General features: G+C 43.4%; 1 protein-coding gene across 2 annotated transcripts in view; it reads right to left on the bottom strand.

Annotated features, from left to right (window-relative positions):
- Positions 1-18,438, bottom strand: part of RGL1 (ral guanine nucleotide dissociation stimulator like 1) — a 194,825-nt gene that overhangs the window by 43,735 nt on the left and 132,652 nt on the right. For both annotated transcript variants that reach the window (XM_061634056.1, XM_061634057.1), the window contains exon 9: positions 9,728-9,805. In XM_061634056.1, the coding sequence (XP_061490040.1) occupies positions 9,728-9,805 (78 nt within the window). The remainder of the gene's footprint in view (positions 1-9,727; positions 9,806-18,438) is intronic.

The raw sequence follows: 18,438 nt of genomic DNA on the forward strand, positions 1-18,438 counted from the left end.
ATTATCATATGTAACCAATGACCGTTACAATATAAATCACGAAAAACAAACTAGACAATCCCAAGAGTAAGTTAAAACACAATTTTCAGGAGTCAAAATGATCAAAACTTAAATTGTCAAGTTTCCCATGTCATTCAGATTAAAAAAAAAACACTTGGCAGTCAACACTGTTGTGGGTCAGTTAAGAAGCCCATTCCTTTCTCATTGTTAATGCATACAACACTACCCTATAGATATACGGGGAAATGTGTAGGCAGCTCCCTGTTTCTGATAAGGATGGGACCTTTTGGCTGATGCCTCTTTGAAAGCATGCCATCAACCTAACAGGCAGTATCGATTTGAGTTCAGTTTTTCCCCACTATTCACCTTTTACCGGTCTGATTTTTTTTGTTCCCCAAAATATTAACAATACTTTTGGGGGTAAAACAATGAGCTGACGGTACTCATACCTTGATAAAATGCTGTGGGTGCCAGCACGCAATAGTTGCCATAGGCAGCCAAAAAAGAGATGCTGGGACTACATACCGGTGAGCACCACCACAAAAAAAGCCCTGGATATTAATATCAATATTTTAAATGAAGTATCAATATTTTGAAAGAACTGAGCCTGGTCAGTTTTCATGTTAGCAAGTGAAAAGCAGCTTTCAGTGCCCCCCATCCCCACCTGCTCCTCGGCAAGCCTAGAGTCCTTAATGTGGGAGACTCTGTAAAAGGCTCGCCTTTTAATCTCTGTTATATGCTTGGCTTGCTTCCTGAATGAAATTGTAATTCCTGGTTTAAGAATATGATTGTTAATGCTATACCCTATTCTCTTTTATTAATGAATCCTTAATGCTCCCAAAGGCTTTGACAGCAAGTAATTTATATATCCTGAATAATGATTTGGTTTTACATAGTCCATTTTACAGTGTGACTTCACATGCTACACAGAAGCACTGACAGAGGATGAGTAATGCTGGAGACAAATAATTGCGTTTAGAGCAAGGATGGGGGACCATACAGAGGAGGAAACCATGTGGCAAGGTCATAGCAAAATGCATGTAGCAGATTCTAATGCATTTTACTACTGTGGTTTTTGTGTGATTTCGCTCTTCATACTCTACCCTGTAAGTGTGGGGGAAAGTGTGGATGTTACTATTTACATAAAGAACAGAGCTGCACTCACAGCGTAGTTGAAAAGTTCAAAGCTTCCAGAGTCTGTTTTCCCAACATAATAATGTCAGTCTGTAAGGACTTAAAAAGACAAGCTATGCAGACAGCGCTTGTAGCCCACTGACCTATCAGCTGACTATTTAATCAGTATATTAGGGAGGGACACTTTCTGGAAAAAGTTTGGACAAGGGCCCAAACCTTGCAGCAGCTTGAATGTTTGATGTCCCTGAGAAGAAACCCCCTGTTCCTGCCAAGTCAAAGACACAGATACAGCTAGGAGGCTTGATCTCAGACAGAAAACTGACATCATTGATTCTGTTCTTCATGAGCAGAAGACTGCTTTCTGCCAATTTAATGTACCTCACTATTATGAACTGTTCATTTGTTTAAAGTGTAGTTTATAGTATTTGTCTTGGCCACTACACATGGTTGATTCTTGGATGTGAGAGTTCTAGCTTGCAGATGTAGGCCTAGAATCTTGGGCTTCAGATTTTACACCTTAATTCCACCCCTTTGTGAGCTGAGGTTCACCTTTTGATAATGCCCTCTATGGGCAATAGCAATCCAGGCTGAGGAAGGGAGGAAGAAGAGGTCACTTTCTGCAAAACTGGAGTTCACCTAGCTTTAACCCATATTTTGTTTGATATTTGATGTTTTAACGCAACCAGATCATGAACACTGATACAAACAAGACACAGCCCCATTTCTTAGGGCTAGGCTGAGCAATGAGGGGTGGTCAGCTTGTGGAGTATCAGGAGCCGCATACTTTGGCACCCATTGGATCCAGAGGCAATTCATTTGGGCACTCTGTACCACTCAGAAAGGCATGTACAGACTGCCTTTTCCTTCCCAATGAACTACCAGAGTTTCAGTTTGTCTCCATCACACACAGATTAGGGTGAATTCTCCATGGCACATGCACATGCACACGTGCGTACACACACAAGTGATTTCCCCCCAACACTGATACTGAAATGTAATGGAAATGGACTGCCTTCAAGTCGATCCCGACTTATGGCGACCCTATGAATAGAGGTTTCATGGTAAGCGGTATTCAGAGGTGGTTTACCATTGCCTCCCTCTGAGGCTAGTCCTCCCCAGCTGGTGAGGGCCTGCTCAGCTTGCCACAGCTGCACAAGCCAGCCCCTTCCTTGTCTACAACAGCCAGCTGGGGGCAACTGGGCTCCTTGGGACTATGCAGCTTGCCCACGGCTGCACAGGGGGCAGGGCACATAACCCCTGAGCCACTCGCTGTGGGGGTGATCTTTAGCTGGCCCTTGACACCCAGGAGACACGAGTGGGGATTTGAACTCACAGACTCTGGACTCCCAGCCAGGCTCTCCTCCCCACTGTGCTATACCAGCTGTTATACTGAAATGTAGGGAGATTAAAATGCAGGACATATTGGAGGCAAGACAGCCCACAGGCCACCATCACTATTCTGACTGTGAACATTTTAAAAGCCTTCACGTAATCCAATTACAGGTTGTCATTTTGCCAAAACACATTCCTAAGAGTTGGGTCCTATGGAGCATTACCAGCGTCAACAACAGCCATACTGCAGAGAAACACCATGAATTGAATCTGGGACACTATACATGTACAAAGCATGTGTTCTACCCCAGAATGGTGGTCCTCGGTTTTTATGTGGGCATGCATGAAAACTAAAGCTCCATGAAGCATCTGGTTTCCCCATAATCTTAACCGACGGCACACATAGGTCCCCAGGGTGCAATGTTGAATGTTGCGCTAGGACTCTCAAGTTTCATGATTTTTGCTTTTATGTTGACCATGCCACACTGTTGCCATTACTCACTTTTTCTCCTTGTTTTCCCATTGTGCAAATAATTTGGCTTGTTTTTATAACCTTCCCCATTTTCCAGTTCTCTTAATTGCCACCATTTGGCCCTTTGTCTCCTCACTTCAACCACACTGGTTTCTTTTGTTATTTTACCCTTTGCTGGAATGAAACTTGATTGCATTCAACTCACAAACAAAACATTCAGTGTATCCCACTGTGGGTTTCCCAGGCTTTAAAGAACTTCAGCCAATATTCTTTCACTCATCTCACATTCATTCAGTGGCTGCTTCTCTTAAGTCCATTCCTTTGGTACAAGTATTTATGTAACACTGAAACAAGACACTGTGCTTTACTGGAACAATAATAATTGAAGAGGAGACAAAAGGCAAAAAAAAAAAAATCCTGCCCACAAAAGAATCTGTGAGCTGCTGCTGCTGCTGCTGCAGCAGATGATGATTTTAAAAACGACAGTTAGGGTGGCTAATTAGGCATTGCCAAGAAAGAAGAAATGAATTTCCAAAAACAGGACACAGGTTGAATACATTTGGCTACGCCAACGTATATGTCTAAATGCCAATGTAGAAATTATTACTATAATGTACATAAAAATACATGTCACCTGTGTAGAGACTGTGCTCAGGTGATCAGTCTGCTCAGTCTGATATCCAGGGGCTAACTGTTGATGGGTAGATTTGAGACTTCTTTTAGACCACCCTTCAGAGAAAGGACTGTCTTCTGACAGCCCATCAAATAGAGGATTCTTCTCTAAAGTAGGACACATGGCCACCTTAACCACCATTTTTCATTAAAGTAGCCCAAATGTTCCATTGCAGATTTGCTGTTGCAGGCTCTAATATTCTGCAAGATGATCATTAACATGTGAGAGCTAAGACCCTGTCTCCTGTCTCCTTGCAGTATGCAACTATATGACAGTATTATTTGTATATGTTTTATTTATATAGCACCAAATAATAACAAAAAGAAAAATCCCTGCTCTGAGGAGTTTACAAGCTACACTTTTATACCAGGAAGGCAACTTTAAGTAGGAGAGGAAGAAAGATTGTGCCCTCAGTCCATTTACAAATAGTAGGGACCAAACTAGATGAGATAATGGTAATCTCCTGTCTCTTTCTTGTAAAAAAACCCAATTGTGATGGAGGAGAGGGCTGATTCAAATTGAAACCCTCTCACTTGCACTGTTTTCCTTTGAAAATCCCATCCCCCAGCAAAGCTGCTAATTGCTCCATTAAGGAAAATGTAGAGGTCACTCTGCAACCTGTACATGCAGGGGAACAAGACTGTGGTCAAAACATCACCAAATATGAGTTATTTTCTTAAAACCATTTCAAATCTTGGTATTGCATTCTGCAACAAGCCCACATCACCAAGTTTCATATTTACAACAACTTTCCCATGAAATTTAGCAAAACAAATATTCATTGTGTTTGAGAAAGAGGCAGGGGGAAACCCTTTGACAACACTTTAGCTCAGAATTATAGCTGGATTGACCAAAACACACAAAGGTCAAGAGACAAGGCCAATGTCAGAAGAGAATCAATGGCTCAGGCTGGAGCCATGCCCAGGCCCCTTTTGGCTGTCAGCCAGTTTATCTATCTACCATATTATGCTACAGTCTCCTTGGCATATCTGACATAGCTTAAATTGTCTTTTGAAATACAAAGTACTTCATGACAAAAGGGCAGAGGGAGAGAATAGAGCTAGTCAGAAAGTCAATCTAAACTGGAAAACTTCATGTAGATGCCAAGGCGGTACATTTCTCAAGACCTGAAAGGTTATTCAGTTCGGCTGGAGCCATACTACTCTTTCTGAAAGGGCAAGGAAGACAGACTACAGGACTCTTCAAGTGCTGGAATACAACTCCCCCAAGTTTTATCCTTACTGTCAGGATTTTAAGTTCAGTGGAATCTAGCAGTTAGACTGAAACCTGGATAGGTGAGGTTCAAATGCCTCCTCATTCTAATCTATTTCACAAAGTTGTGAGTAGGAGTGTAAGATGGTATTTGTTCCATGCAGCAGAGTTTCCATCTTGCCTCAGTTCATCGCCCACCCAACTACATGATTTGCCTTTCTGTTTGCTGTGGTGAAATACTGTAACCTTCGTAATTAATTACATAAATTATGTAAGTTACAATTGTCATTATGTTATTCCATCCCATTCATTTCAAAGGAACTGCAATGCAAATGTGGGGAAAACATAATCAATTACATTATCCTTTCTGGTCTGAAAGCAACAACAGTGAATACTAAGTGTATTCAATGGACTGATTTCATTTCTGGATATGGGACAAAGAAACAAACAATGACAATTTCCACTCCCACTTCTGTTTTCATTGGACTTCGGACTGTTTTCCTCCGACTTTTTACCCCACTCCTAGGAGTGAGGTAAAAAATCAGAGAACTGCATGCAACCTGCCTTGAGTTCTTTAAATGAAGGAAGAAGTGTCCTGTGCTACAAGATTTCAAAACCAGCAGCCTTATTTATCAGATGCTTCAAAGTGGACCAAAGTATGAAATGAAATGGACTGCCTTCAAGTCAATTCCGACTTATGGCGACCCTATGAATAGGGTTTTCATGGCAAGCGGTATTCAGAGGGGGTTTACCATTGCCTTCCTCTGAGGCTGAGAGGCAGTACTGGCCCAGGGTTGCCCAGTGAGCTTCATGGCTGTGTGGTGATTCGAACCCTGGTCTCCCAGGTCGTAATCCAACACCTTAACCCCTATACCACACTGGCTCTCCCCAAGGAAGAAGGGCACACTTAAATGGGATGAAAGTTAACATTGGAAAAATGGACATGGACTGCCTTCAAGTCGATCCTGACTTACGGCGACCCTATGAATAGGGTTTTCATGGCAAGCGGTATTCAGAGGGGGTTTACCATTGCCTCCCTCTGAGGCTGAGAGGCAGTGACTGGCCCAAGGTCACCCAGTGAGCTTCATGGCTGTGTGGGGATTTGAACCCTGGTCTCCCAGGTCGTAGTCCAACACCTTAACCCCTACGCCACACTGGAAGTATTCACAGAAATGTAGCTTAAAATCACCCTGGCAGCTAAACTATTATTCCTACCCTCCTTTCTTCTCTTCCAATGTGACTGAAAGGAAAATGGAAAATTTCACTTCCAGTTTCAATTTACCTCAGTAAATCTTAACTATGGTGCATTGAAACAACCCATGGTTTGAAGTTGCCTTGTTTCAAACAAACCATAGTTTAAGATTAACTGCAGTTAGTCAGGTTTGAACAATATAACAAGCCACGGTTAATCTAAAGGTAAAGTGAAAGCTTTCAAATTCCTTTCCTTTTGGCTGCTCAGGAGGAGTGGGAGGGAAGAGCACATGAGTCTGGGAGGAGGGTAGGTTGGATTATTGTGACTTCCAAATGCAGCCTTAAGGGCTGGAGTATAAACATTAATCCAGGCACCGCCTCAACATTTAGCATGACTATCCAAAGGTAAAAACATCAGTTCAGACAGTAGCACTCAGTTGATGGTCCAAGTCAGCAACCAATTTTATTGCTTGCAAAGTAGACGGGTGGCAAGAGCCATGGTTGCAGCCACCCCTTCCATCTTTTCGTTGACAACAGGAGACCTAATCTGGTCCAGGCCTCGAAGGGCAGGTTGAATATGGCAAAAGGAAAACAGCAGAACCCTGTGAGTCGGCAGCAAACATTACGGAAAAAAACCAGACCAAAACGATGACTCCGACACACTTACGCCCAGCAGCAAACATCCCCAGAACACGTGGGTGCTGCAATTCTCCCAGGTAATCCCGCCCACTCATTTACTGTGTGGAGATCTTGGGAGAATATCAGGCATGCAGCAATAGGCGGAAATAGGCTTCTGGTACCAGAAGCAAAATTGCTAGATTATGCTCAGGTGAAGACCAAACAGGTGTGGCAATAGAGACCACCCACCAAAACATCACAAACATGACAATAAACCTCATCCTCCCACCCCAAAATGTGGTAACAAACTTCCACACATGCAGTGGTTACAGATGTACTATGGGTCATTTTTACTTATTAGATTGTCCACAGTAAGGGGAAATCTGGATCAAATATAGAAAAAAGTGGTGTCTGGCATTTTGATGATGACAACATTGTCTGGATACTGCAAGAAAAGCTTGTCAGCATAAGCAGCACCAATTCCCATCTGGAAAATGGAAATGGACTGCCTTCAAGTCGATCCCAACTCATGGCGACCCTATGAATACGGTTTTCATGGTAAGCGGTGTTCAGAGGGGGTTTACCATTGCCCTCCTCTGAGGCTGAGAGGCAGTGATTGGCTCAAGGTGAGCTTCATGGCTGTGTGGGGATTCAAACCCTGGTCTCCCAGGTCATAGTTCAACACTCTAACCACTACGCCACACTAGCTCTTTCCCATCTGGAAGCACCCATATTTTTACGTATTTTAAGACGGGGTACAACTCACAATAGCATTATCAGTTTTTTTCAAAAAGGTTCCACCAGTGCACCCTGCAAATTACTCTGCCCATTCAAGATCTATTCAGGCCTTCAAGCTTTCCTTAACTCATGCTGCCCTCGTCTGCTCCAGTGCACGAACTCTCAGCCAGGTTTATGGCTGAAAACTATTAACATCCCACAAATAAAAATGCCCAGAGTTCACATCATCCTCTCTCCAGAATTGTTATTGTCTAGTTCTGTTGAGGGAGTAGGCATCCTACTTGAGCCAAACTCTGCACCCAAACACACAAAGAAAAATGTTGTAACACTTCACTATTTATTTTATTTATTTATTTATTTATTTATTTAATCTGTATCTTGCCCTTCCTCCCAGCAGGAGCCCAGGGCGGCAAACAAAGCACTAAAAAGCTTTAAAACATCATAAAAACAGATCTTAAAATACATGAAAACAAGACAGCATTAAAAACATTAAAAAAACAACTTTAAAAAAGGGTTAAAAACATTAATAAAAACATATTCAACAATTCTGACAAAGATGCAGACTGGGATAGGTCTCAACCTAAAAGGCTTGTTGAAAGAGGAAAGTCTTCAAAAGGCGCAGAAAAGATAGTGGAGATGGCACCTGCCTAATATTGAAAGGGAGGGAGTTCCACAGGGTAGGTGCCACCACACTAAAGGTCCGTTTCCTATATTGTGCAGAACGAACCTCCTGATAAGATGGTATAGGCAGGAGCCCTCACCTGCAGAGTGCAGTGATCGACTGGGTATATAAGGGGTAAGACGGTCTTTCAGGTATCCTGGTCCTGAACTGTATAGGGCTTTGTACACCAAAACTAGAACCTTGTACTTGGCCCAGTAGCAAATGGGCAGCCAGTGCAATTCTTTCAGCAGCAGGGTGACATGTTGGCAATACCCGGCTCCAGTGAGCAGTCTCGCCGCCGCATTTTGCACCAGCTGCAGCTTCCGTACCAACCTCAAGGGCAGCCCCACATAGAGCGCAATACAATAATCCAGCCTGGAGGTTACCAGTGCATGGACAACAGTGGTCAGGCTATCCCGGTCCTGAAACGGCTGCAGCTGTCTCACCAGCCGAAGCTGGTAAAAGGCACTCCTAGCCACTGAAGTCACCTGGGCCTTTAGCGACAAAGATGGATCCAGGAGCACCCCCAGGCTACGGACCTGCTCTTTCAGAGGGAGTACGACCCCATCCAAAGCAGACAACTAACCAATTATCCAAACTTGGGAACCACCAACCCACAGCGCCTCTGTCTTGCTAGGATTCAGTTTATTGGCCCTCATCCAGCCCACCACCGAGTCCAGGCAGCGGTCCAGGGCTTGCACGGCTTCTCCTGATTCAGATGTTACGGAGAAATAGAGCTGGGTATCATCAGCATACTGCTGACACCTCGCCCCAAAGCTCCTGATGACTGCTCCCAAGGGCTTCATACAGATGTTAAACAGCATGGGGGACAAGATGGTACCCTGCGGCACCCCACAGCACAGCTGCCAGGGGGCCAAAAGACAGTCACCCAATGCTATTCTCTATATTTATTATTTTTGGAGTATTTAATCCTCACCTACTAACCAAAAAGTCTCAAGGCAGCTTACAATATATTTAAAATACAATAAAATAGACAATAGTACAACAGATACTAGGATTGGGCAAAAGTGTACAGAGGCTCCCCCCCCTTCCCCCAGTTCTCTGATGTTCTAGCTGCCACTGTGCAGCTGAATCTCTTGGTCTGGAACAGATTATAACATTTTAAATAAGACTTTGAGAAAAATGATGGTTTTAAGTACAAGACTGAGCATATGAGAACATTCAGTTGCATTTAAGGAGGCATAATATACAAGATGAAATTATGCTTCACTGTGAAGATGACGCCTCCCCCCGCACAATCCTGCTATATTTTTAAAAGCCCATTTATTTCAATGGAGATTTAAGCATATACTTAAAACACCTGTGGCAATAAATGGGACATAGACTGCAATCCTATACCCACTCACATGGGTGTAAGTCCCACTGAATTCAATGAGACTTACTGCTGGGTAGACACGCATAGGACTGTGCTCTTACTTAGCTGAATTAAGAATGCCATTTTACTTTTTTAAAATCCTACTCATTGTGGTCCTTCTGTTTGGTCTCATTTGTGACAATTACCTTCTCTCTTCACCCTTCTGATGTTTGACCTTTTGTACAGTTGTGACAAATTTGCTGCCTTCCTTTATATAATAAGTAGATTGATGCAGTTTACTAAGGACGAACCGACCACATCCTTTTCTTAGTATTCAATCCTGGCTGTGATTTTTGCTGTTCATAGAAAAGCGACACTTACTTCCTGAGTACTGTTTTGGTCTCGGTAGAGTTCTGGCTCCCATCTTCTTCACAGTTTGAGATCTCCAGGTTTCCATATCTAAATAAAACAGGAAGACGTAAACTTCAGACAGTAATTAAAAACAAAAAAGGGGGGGAAACACATTTAAGGAGCTAGATATTAAGAGTTGAGCATAGTGCCCGGCTAATAAATAACAGGAAGTACAACATTTCTTGGAAACCTGCAGCCATAGAACTGGCTAACAAGTTCAAATACGTATGTGAAATTCAGTCTCTCCTCTTTCCCCATCTCCCACCAAGTGATTCTTGGTCCCCAATACTTCCTGAGGGTTAACAGTCCAGGTAGAAAGTTCCGAAGAAAGCTCTACATGTGAATTCTCTTTCATGTAACAAAGATTGTAAAAAATTGATTATGCAAAACTGTCCCTCGGGAACATGAAAACATTCATGTTTTCTAGAGCTCCTTTTATAGCATTGTAATATTCATTTATAAAATATTGCCCACTCTGTTCCAAGGGCTCCAGGCAAGCATCAACGTTTCAAACAAAACTTGACTAAAACAAGTACTTAAAAGTCTCCTAGAAATTCCATCATGTTTCAACTCTTTACCAATATACTCTTCCTGAAGCTCCCCAACAAAGTTCCGTCTGTCATTTACCAAAATGCTTATACATTTAGAAATTTAAACTTTGAACATATTTCACCCCTTCTCTGCAACATCACTTTTCTTCTGTTGTAAAGTGTCAACACCGCATTGGGTATGAATCAGTGTTAAATTTGGCTCAGGCACTTGTATTAATTGGTTTGGTGTTATCTGTGGAACGACAGCACAAGCGTGTGACTATTGAGTTGAACAATTTAGTGTGATCAGGTGCTTCCTGGTGTGAGAAGATTAAAAGGAGCAAAATGGCATGCTTTGCTTTGGGCCACTCAGCCATTTATGGGGGGGAAAGTGTCACATTTCACCACATTTGTATATGAAACAAATAATGCAGCATACAATCAGAGAAGCTGCTACATTGTGAAGAATCTCCCAGACTAACCAGAAAATTATCTTTATTAAGGGTTGCTTCAGAAAGCAGGTACTGGCTGTGGTTCCCTGTGAAGGGTTCCTTTTCTAGTTTATAGTCAGTGGTGTACCAAGGTTGCTACATGATGTGTGAAGCAGCCCTATTTTACATTGGGATGCCTATGAGAAAACTTGGGGCAGGATGAGATGAAAGAGAAGTATTTTCAGCTGAGTGCAAATAAAATATTACTTGATAAGAGAGGAAACTCCGGGAGCATTGTTACCCACTGTCTGCAAAACAAGCCCATTTTTCAATCCCAGTCTTCTCAGTGACTGACTCACCTCCTTTCACTCTGATTGGCTCCAGTCACAAGGAAAGGACAAGGAGGAAGCATGTTAGAAGACTCTTCCCAGTGGCTTACAGACTCCCCCTTTCATTCTGACTGACTACTGACTGTGAGGGGCACTGAGTAGAACTTTGTGTACTTTTAAAATTTCCTTCTGAATTGTTTGACATATATACCTTTTGTAGCGTACTGTAAGCTATATACATATCTTGCACAGGAACATTTTTCACCAGGGTCAAACTCAGGGGGAATCAGTTCTATGAGTTTGCAACAGATTCCTGCTGTGCACAGCTGGGACTGGCTGGCACCTGTGGCATCATGAATCTGCTTCTTCCTCCTTTTATTTTAAAAGATAAGTAAATGTAGAAAGGATAAGTAAATGTACAAGTGGCACAAATGTACAAGACATATAGTTTTAAAAGTGGACAGCCCACCTAGGCTTCCTACTAGGAGGAAGGGTAAGAAAGATGACCGAATCTGAACCTGTGTTAACTGCCTTGCAAAGATAGCAACCCTTGCTTTTATGCCACTTTTGTATATAAGCTTAGAAAGAGAAATGTTAACAAGCTGCACATGATTGTAATCACACATCTCCCTAAAGCCTGTTCTACCAAATAAAGCCTCACATTTGGGCAATTTTGATTTTCAGATTTGGAATTATATACAGAGGAAGAAAGCAGGTTTGTAGTGTGGACACTTCCAGGTACATAGATGAGCCTTGGTAAGTCAATGTGAAACATCAAAAACTTTGATATGTTCAAATCAGTTTACAACATGAACCCAGAAGCAAACCTCATTGGGCACTTATTCCCTCGTGAATACAGGATTGCAATTTTAATCAGTTAAGTTTTTAAGTGCTACCCTGGTGCTCATCTAAGCCCTAGAACCTACGGTGATCACTGATTAATTCCATTCAAAGCTGACAAGTTATGGGTGTCCATCCAATGTCTAACAAAACAATTTTTGCACTTCGCTAACACAAAGCCACAACCTTATTAGCAATAGTAATGATGTTTTATCTACCTATAGTCTGTTCTCAAAAGGAGATACAGCAGAACCCCACCTTCCCCCAAGTCAGACCTTCTGATACCAGGTAGGTAGTGTTAGTGAGGGGAAGCCATTCTGCACCTGATCAAGGGTACACTTGTCAGTTGCACTGTGGCAATAAGAGCAGAGCTTCCCCTGGCATAAAACGATTTAGATCTCTTCCAAAGTTCTTTTTCTGTAGTTTAAGGTGATACAACTTGAGGCAAACTCCCCACTGCAACACAGAGGGGGCAACCCCAAAAGAGTGTACATCTCTACATCTCACTCAAAAATTCTGCCCAGTGCTCACATTTGTTGCTGCTGAAGTAAAGCAGGAGAGGAAGCAAACAAAAAAGAGGAAGAGAAAATAGCCTATGGAACAGGATATACCAGAATGAATTCAGTCAATAAGGGGTTAAACTGATTCTGAAGCAGAGCAAGCCTCAGGCCCAGCCTTCTTGCCTTTTTCCCTCCCCCATCCCTTAAGAGGGAAGGGGGGGGGAATACTGCTTGCACAGTTCCCTGTTACAAAAAGCATAGGTAGCTGTGCTGGTTCTCTAGAAAAACAAAATCTACAATAGGAAAATACCATTCTTAAGAGTAACAAAAATGTCACACATTGGAGAGCAAGCTTTTGAGTTCTCCAGTACTCTTCATCAGGCAGAAACTTCTTCCATCTGAAAATGGGGCTTTACGTTTAAGTATGATATGTCCTCCAACCCCTAGATCAGCCTTTCCCAACCAGCGTGCCTCCAGATGTTGTTGGACCACAACTCCCATCAGCCTCAGCCAGCATTGCCGATGGTCAGGAAAGATGGAAGTTGTGGTCCAACAGCATCTGGAGGCACACTGGTTGGGAAAGGCTGCCCGAGATAATGCTACCCAATTTGGTTTCAATTGACTTTTACCTAGTGCTCCATCTAAAATTTAATATCCAGCTATGCTAATACAAAGACCACCACATAGCTTTTTACTTGTGCTCCCTGTCTCCCAAAGGACCAGTGCATTTCTCTTAGGACTGGAGGCCGAACTGAGTAACTACTAGATGTTATAGTCTCAAAACATGGGGGAAGGCATCCTTTTTTCTTTTCTTTTCCTTGTTAAACACCTCAATAGCCCTGGCTGCATCTTAAAGTCTATCTTGCATCTTGAGAAGCGAATCCAATCATGTCTGCAAAACTCCTGCATTCCAGCTCAAGAGTGTTATAAACTCCATCACTCCCAGGGCTGGTGAGGGTGTGGATTGGGAGGGTGTGTGGCCTGACAGTCCTGACGGCCAGCCAAAGAGAGAGATGTAAAGAGCTGCATTTTGCCCCCTGGGTCCCAGGTTCCCCATCCCTATTTTCTAAGTCCCCATAGGCCCCATGTAGCTAAGGGCCAGGAAGAAAGGCAGATGGAAGCTCTATAACTGAAAATGGTTCTTGACAAGCCCAGTACATTAATACACTTTCACAGCTTGCCAATGGCTGGATTGGAATTGTTCCTCTGAACCAGGTATAGCTAATGTAGCACCCTCCTGATGTGGTGGGACTACAATTCCCATTATTCCTGATCATTTGCCAGGCTGGCTGGGGCTGATAGAAGTTGCAAGCCCAACTATACCTGGAGGGCACCATGTTGGCTATCTCTGCTCTATATACTGTTTTTGATAAACCAGTCTCACTGTTTCCAAAACGTTTGATACATGGAGCACAGTCTTTTTCAGGACCAACTCTGGAGAGGTATTTCACTTGTCTGCATAAAAAGATACATGTATGTTTTCTCAGTCAGTTCCCAAAACAGTGGGCAGGAATCAGGGCCGGATTAAGCTGAGGAGGGCCCCTAGGCTGATTCTGAGCTGCCTGCCATCCCGTCCCATCCCATCCCATCCCCCTCGCTTCACCTAACTTTCCACTTTTTATGGGGTTGTGCACACTGCGCGAGCAGGTTTGCCATCAACCAAGATGGCGGCAGAGGCTTCAGCCCCTTAGGGAAACCTCGGCCGCCATCTTGATTGATGGCAAACCGCAAAAAACAGCGGAGAAAAAGGTAAGTGAAGCAGGGGGATGGCGGGCGGTTCGGAAGCTCTTGTCCTACTATCTGCAGCTCCTGTCCTGCTTCCACGGAGCGTGGGCCCCCAAGAGCTCCGGGCCCCTAGGCTTCAGCCTACTAAGCCTAATGGATAATCTGGCCCTGGCAGGAATCCTCTTGCTTCTCAGGTGCCCCACCCTCCCCTTTGCCAGTCCGGGCTCAGGGACATGACTGTGCTGTCCAGGAAAGGTAATGCTTCTGGGTAACCATGCTCTGGTAACCTCTAAATTAGATTACTGTAATGCACTCTACGTGGGGCTGCCTTTGAAGACGGTTTGGAAACTGCAGCTTGTGCAAAATGCAGCGGCCAGATTGGTAACAGGGACCAGATGGTCCGAACATATAAAACCGATTCTGGCCCGCTTGCACTGGCTGCCTTTATGTTTCCGAGCTTGATTCAAGGTGCTGGTATTGACCTATAAAGCCTTACATGGCTTGGGACCACAATACCTGATGGAACACCTCTCCCAACACGAACCCACCCGTACACTACGTTCAAGATCAAAGGCCCTCCTCTGGGTGCCTACTCCGAGGGAAGCTCGGAGAATGGCAACAAGGGAGAGGGCCTTCTCAGTGGTGGTCCCCAAATTATGGAATGACCTGCCTGACGAGGTGCACCTGGTGCCAACATTGTTATCTCTTCGGCGCCAGGTCAAGACTTTCCTCTTCTCCCAGGCATTTTAGCATGTGTTCTATATTGTTTTTTAAATTTTTAAATTGTGTTTTAAATTGTTTTTTAAAAGATGTATTTTAAATTGTATTTGTTTTTAGTTATTGTAAACCGCCCAGAGAGCTTCGGCTATGGGGCGGTATACAAGTTTAATAAATAAATCTGTCAGCTGAGTCAGGGAATCTTTGTGTGCCCTTCCCATTCCCCACCCTGGATGGTGTCACTATGCATATAACATGAAGAGAGGTGGAGGATCAATACAGCATTGGGCAAGGTTCCCCATATGAAAAGCACAGAGTAAAGTAAGGGCTCATCCAGACGACTGTAAAATGTGTGACATGCCCGCTATGTGTGTTCATTATTTTTCGGTCGTCCAAATGACATCTCGCGCTGTTATGCATTTTCGCGGGTTAAATCCGCTCCTTGCAATACCGGCAAAAATGCTATTTGCTGTTTAAAATCGGGAATCATCTGCTGTGCCTTCAGGAGTTAGGATGCAATACCGCGGACTTTACAGCTGATGGGTGGTTCTTGGGCGTTTCCCCTTGCCCCTTCTCCTCATTCCAGCCAATCACGTATCTGCACTTTTGCACATGTGCGAGAATAAGCCTGGGAAAATTGAACCAATCATCGCAATGGTGGGGTGTGTGGCGGGGTCTGCAACTACTGCACAGATGCATTTTATTTTTTGCCAGCCTGCAAACTGGGCTGCCACTCTGGGTGAGATCTGCAATGCACAGCAAGCGAGAAAGGGGTGGTGGTCGGTTTCAACCTGCCTCCGCAAGCTTTGTCAATTTCATTCTACTTGCTGGGGTTTTTGCTTCAAATCAGAAAAGCATACATTGGTTTAAGTGTAATATCCCAAATACAAAGAAGAAAAGGTTTGCTGGTTGGTTTCAAGCCTGCGAAAGCTTTGTCAATTTCATTCTCAGTGGGAAGGAAAGGGAGAAGGAGGGGGGGTGACACGTTTCTTGCTTTTTTGGAGAAATAAGTGCAATTGCCAGTGTGTGTATCTCCTTAAATATCAATAAAGGCAGAAAAGCATACATTCGTTTAAGTGTAATATCCCAAATACAAAGAAGAAAAGGTTTGCTGGTTGGTTTCAAGCCTGCAAAAGCTTTATCAATTTCATTCTCCCTGGGAAGGAAAGGGAGAAGGAGGGGGGATGACTCGTTTCTTGCTTTTTTGGAGAAATAAGTGCAATTGCCAGTGTGTGTATCTCCTTAAATATCAATAAAGGCAGAAAAGCATACATTCATTTAAACATAATATCGCAAATACAAACAAGGCAGGCGTGAAACTGACCAGCAGCCTTTCCTTCCAGGTGAGAACTCCTTTACAGCCATATTGTGCTTCGTTGCAAAGGGGGAGAGGAGCATACATAATTTTTTTGCTGACCAATTGGTTGATAGGGGGAGGTTTTAGAGGCGGAGCTTGAAAAAACAAAAAGAATGTAGGGGTCTTACCGCTGCGTGTGCGGGTGCAAAAAAACGTTTTTTTTAATTGGGAAAGAGCGAACTAAAAGGCAAAGTGAGGACTATCAGATGACAAACTGAATATGGAAACCGTGGATTATCCCGCTCCATTTGGATAAGCCCTAAGAGATATGGCGGCCAAGTTTTTCTTCAGCCTCTCTTAAGCACAAACAGCTTAGGAGTCACTCTGCAAAACCCGCAATCATTTACAAGTTCAACAAAAGCTGTCATGTTCTTTTACAGTCAATTTCCATCTTCTTTTGACAGAGACATAACTGCATCTTATGATATAAGCGGAACCCCAGTTCACCATATTTAACAGTGTAGCTTGTAATTAACAGTGGCCAAGGGCAGCAAACGCTTCAAAGAAAATCTAAGAAGTGTTCCTCTACAATGGATTATTGGGACTAACTGCATGAACTTCAGAAGACATACTTGGTGTGGGGGGGGAGGGGGATCTGATACAGGGGAATTTGGGGCAGATAATATGAAAGTCAGCATATCTCTAACCCTTTTCAATTTATTCTGCTAATTCTATTCTAATGCACATATCTAAATTGCTAGAGTTTTCATTCTAGTACACATTTTCCCAGTCCTTAGTGGTGTCTGTGAGAGGCTTCTCCCACTCTCTGCTGAGATATTTATGTTCCACATAAACACCTGCAGCTCCACATCATAAATTTCATTATCTCTTTTGTTCCAAGCTATAAAATTCTGGGTAACCAACAATATATAAAATGTTTGAAAGAAAACATCCAAGGATTTCCACCTTTTGATTTTGCAACATTCATGAGACAGGGATAAGTGGTGACTTGCTAGGTCTTCCTGAGGATTCGAATGTTTATCATAAAAGCTAGAGAAAATCAAAATGTTCCTGTGCAAGGTATGTATATCTTCTTGTATACTACAAGAGGTATGTACGTCAAACGAATCAGAAGGAAATGTTACAAGTACACAAAGTTCCACTCAGTGTCCCTCACAGTCAGTAGTGTAGTAGCAAATTCAGAAGTGAAGGGTCCCTTCATGTTAGTCACAGCCACGCTCCATCCCCCCTTTTTGCTCCTGAGTTGAGAATGAGATCCTTATTAATGCCTTTTCCCACAACAACAGATGTCCCTAGGAGGCAATCAGAATAAAAGGGGAGCAATCAGCCACTGAGAAGAGTCTTCTCAGTGGCTGACTCACCTCCTTTCACTTTGATTGGCTCCAGTCATGAGGAAAGGACAAGGAAGCACGTTAGAAGACTTTTCGCAATGGCTAACACAGTCCCCTTTCATGCTTGCCTCACAGGATGCTGGAGATATAGGGACAATGCTGGGACCTTGCTCCCAAAAAAGTAAGGGGTGTAAGACACACACACCCAGACCCCAGATGACTACACCCCTGCTCACAGTATTTTGCACTCTTCTGGTACTTATGTCTCCACAAAGCAAGACATTAGCAATATTTGCCACAAATATCTTCTCATGAGGAATCTGGTAACTTCTGCAGAATTCTGCAGAACCTCAGCCCATTCACATGGAATTCACATGAACAGGCAAAGCATGTTAAAAGGGGCTGCATGGTTCCATCTTTAGCCCCTGCCCCTGATGTCACATGGTACCTCTGGGCCCAGGCCCTGCCATCCACGTTAATGTGGATATCTGAGGTGGAAAAGCCTTCACATGTAGACCTCCTCGCATATAGACTTCCTTGCATCTTGGAACCTCTAACAGTGCAGGGCTCCAGGATCTGGGATGCAAGACAGAGACAGGAGAACCCATGTGATGTTAAGGTGGGCTAAAGGTGCAGCTTCGCAGGCCTTTTCAGTTAGGTATGGATGCATCAGTCTGTTTCCAGTCTGACTCAATTTTGCGTGTGTTCATTCATAAATCCATTTTGTTCCATTACCACACTGAACTATACATACATACATACATACATACATACATACATACATACATACATACATACATACATACACATATATATATACAACATTTATAAAACACATCTGGTACACCAAAAAACACATGCTCAAAAAAACCCAAAATGACCAGCCCCACTATAGCAGAAGCCGGCTTCAGATGGTCCTTCCCATAGGAGGTTTCCAGAAGCTGGCTCTATGGAACAAGG

Source organism: Rhineura floridana, chromosome 6 (assembly GCF_030035675.1).
Source record: "Rhineura floridana isolate rRhiFlo1 chromosome 6, rRhiFlo1.hap2, whole genome shotgun sequence".
Taxonomy (NCBI): domain Eukaryota; kingdom Metazoa; phylum Chordata; class Lepidosauria; order Squamata; family Rhineuridae; genus Rhineura; species Rhineura floridana.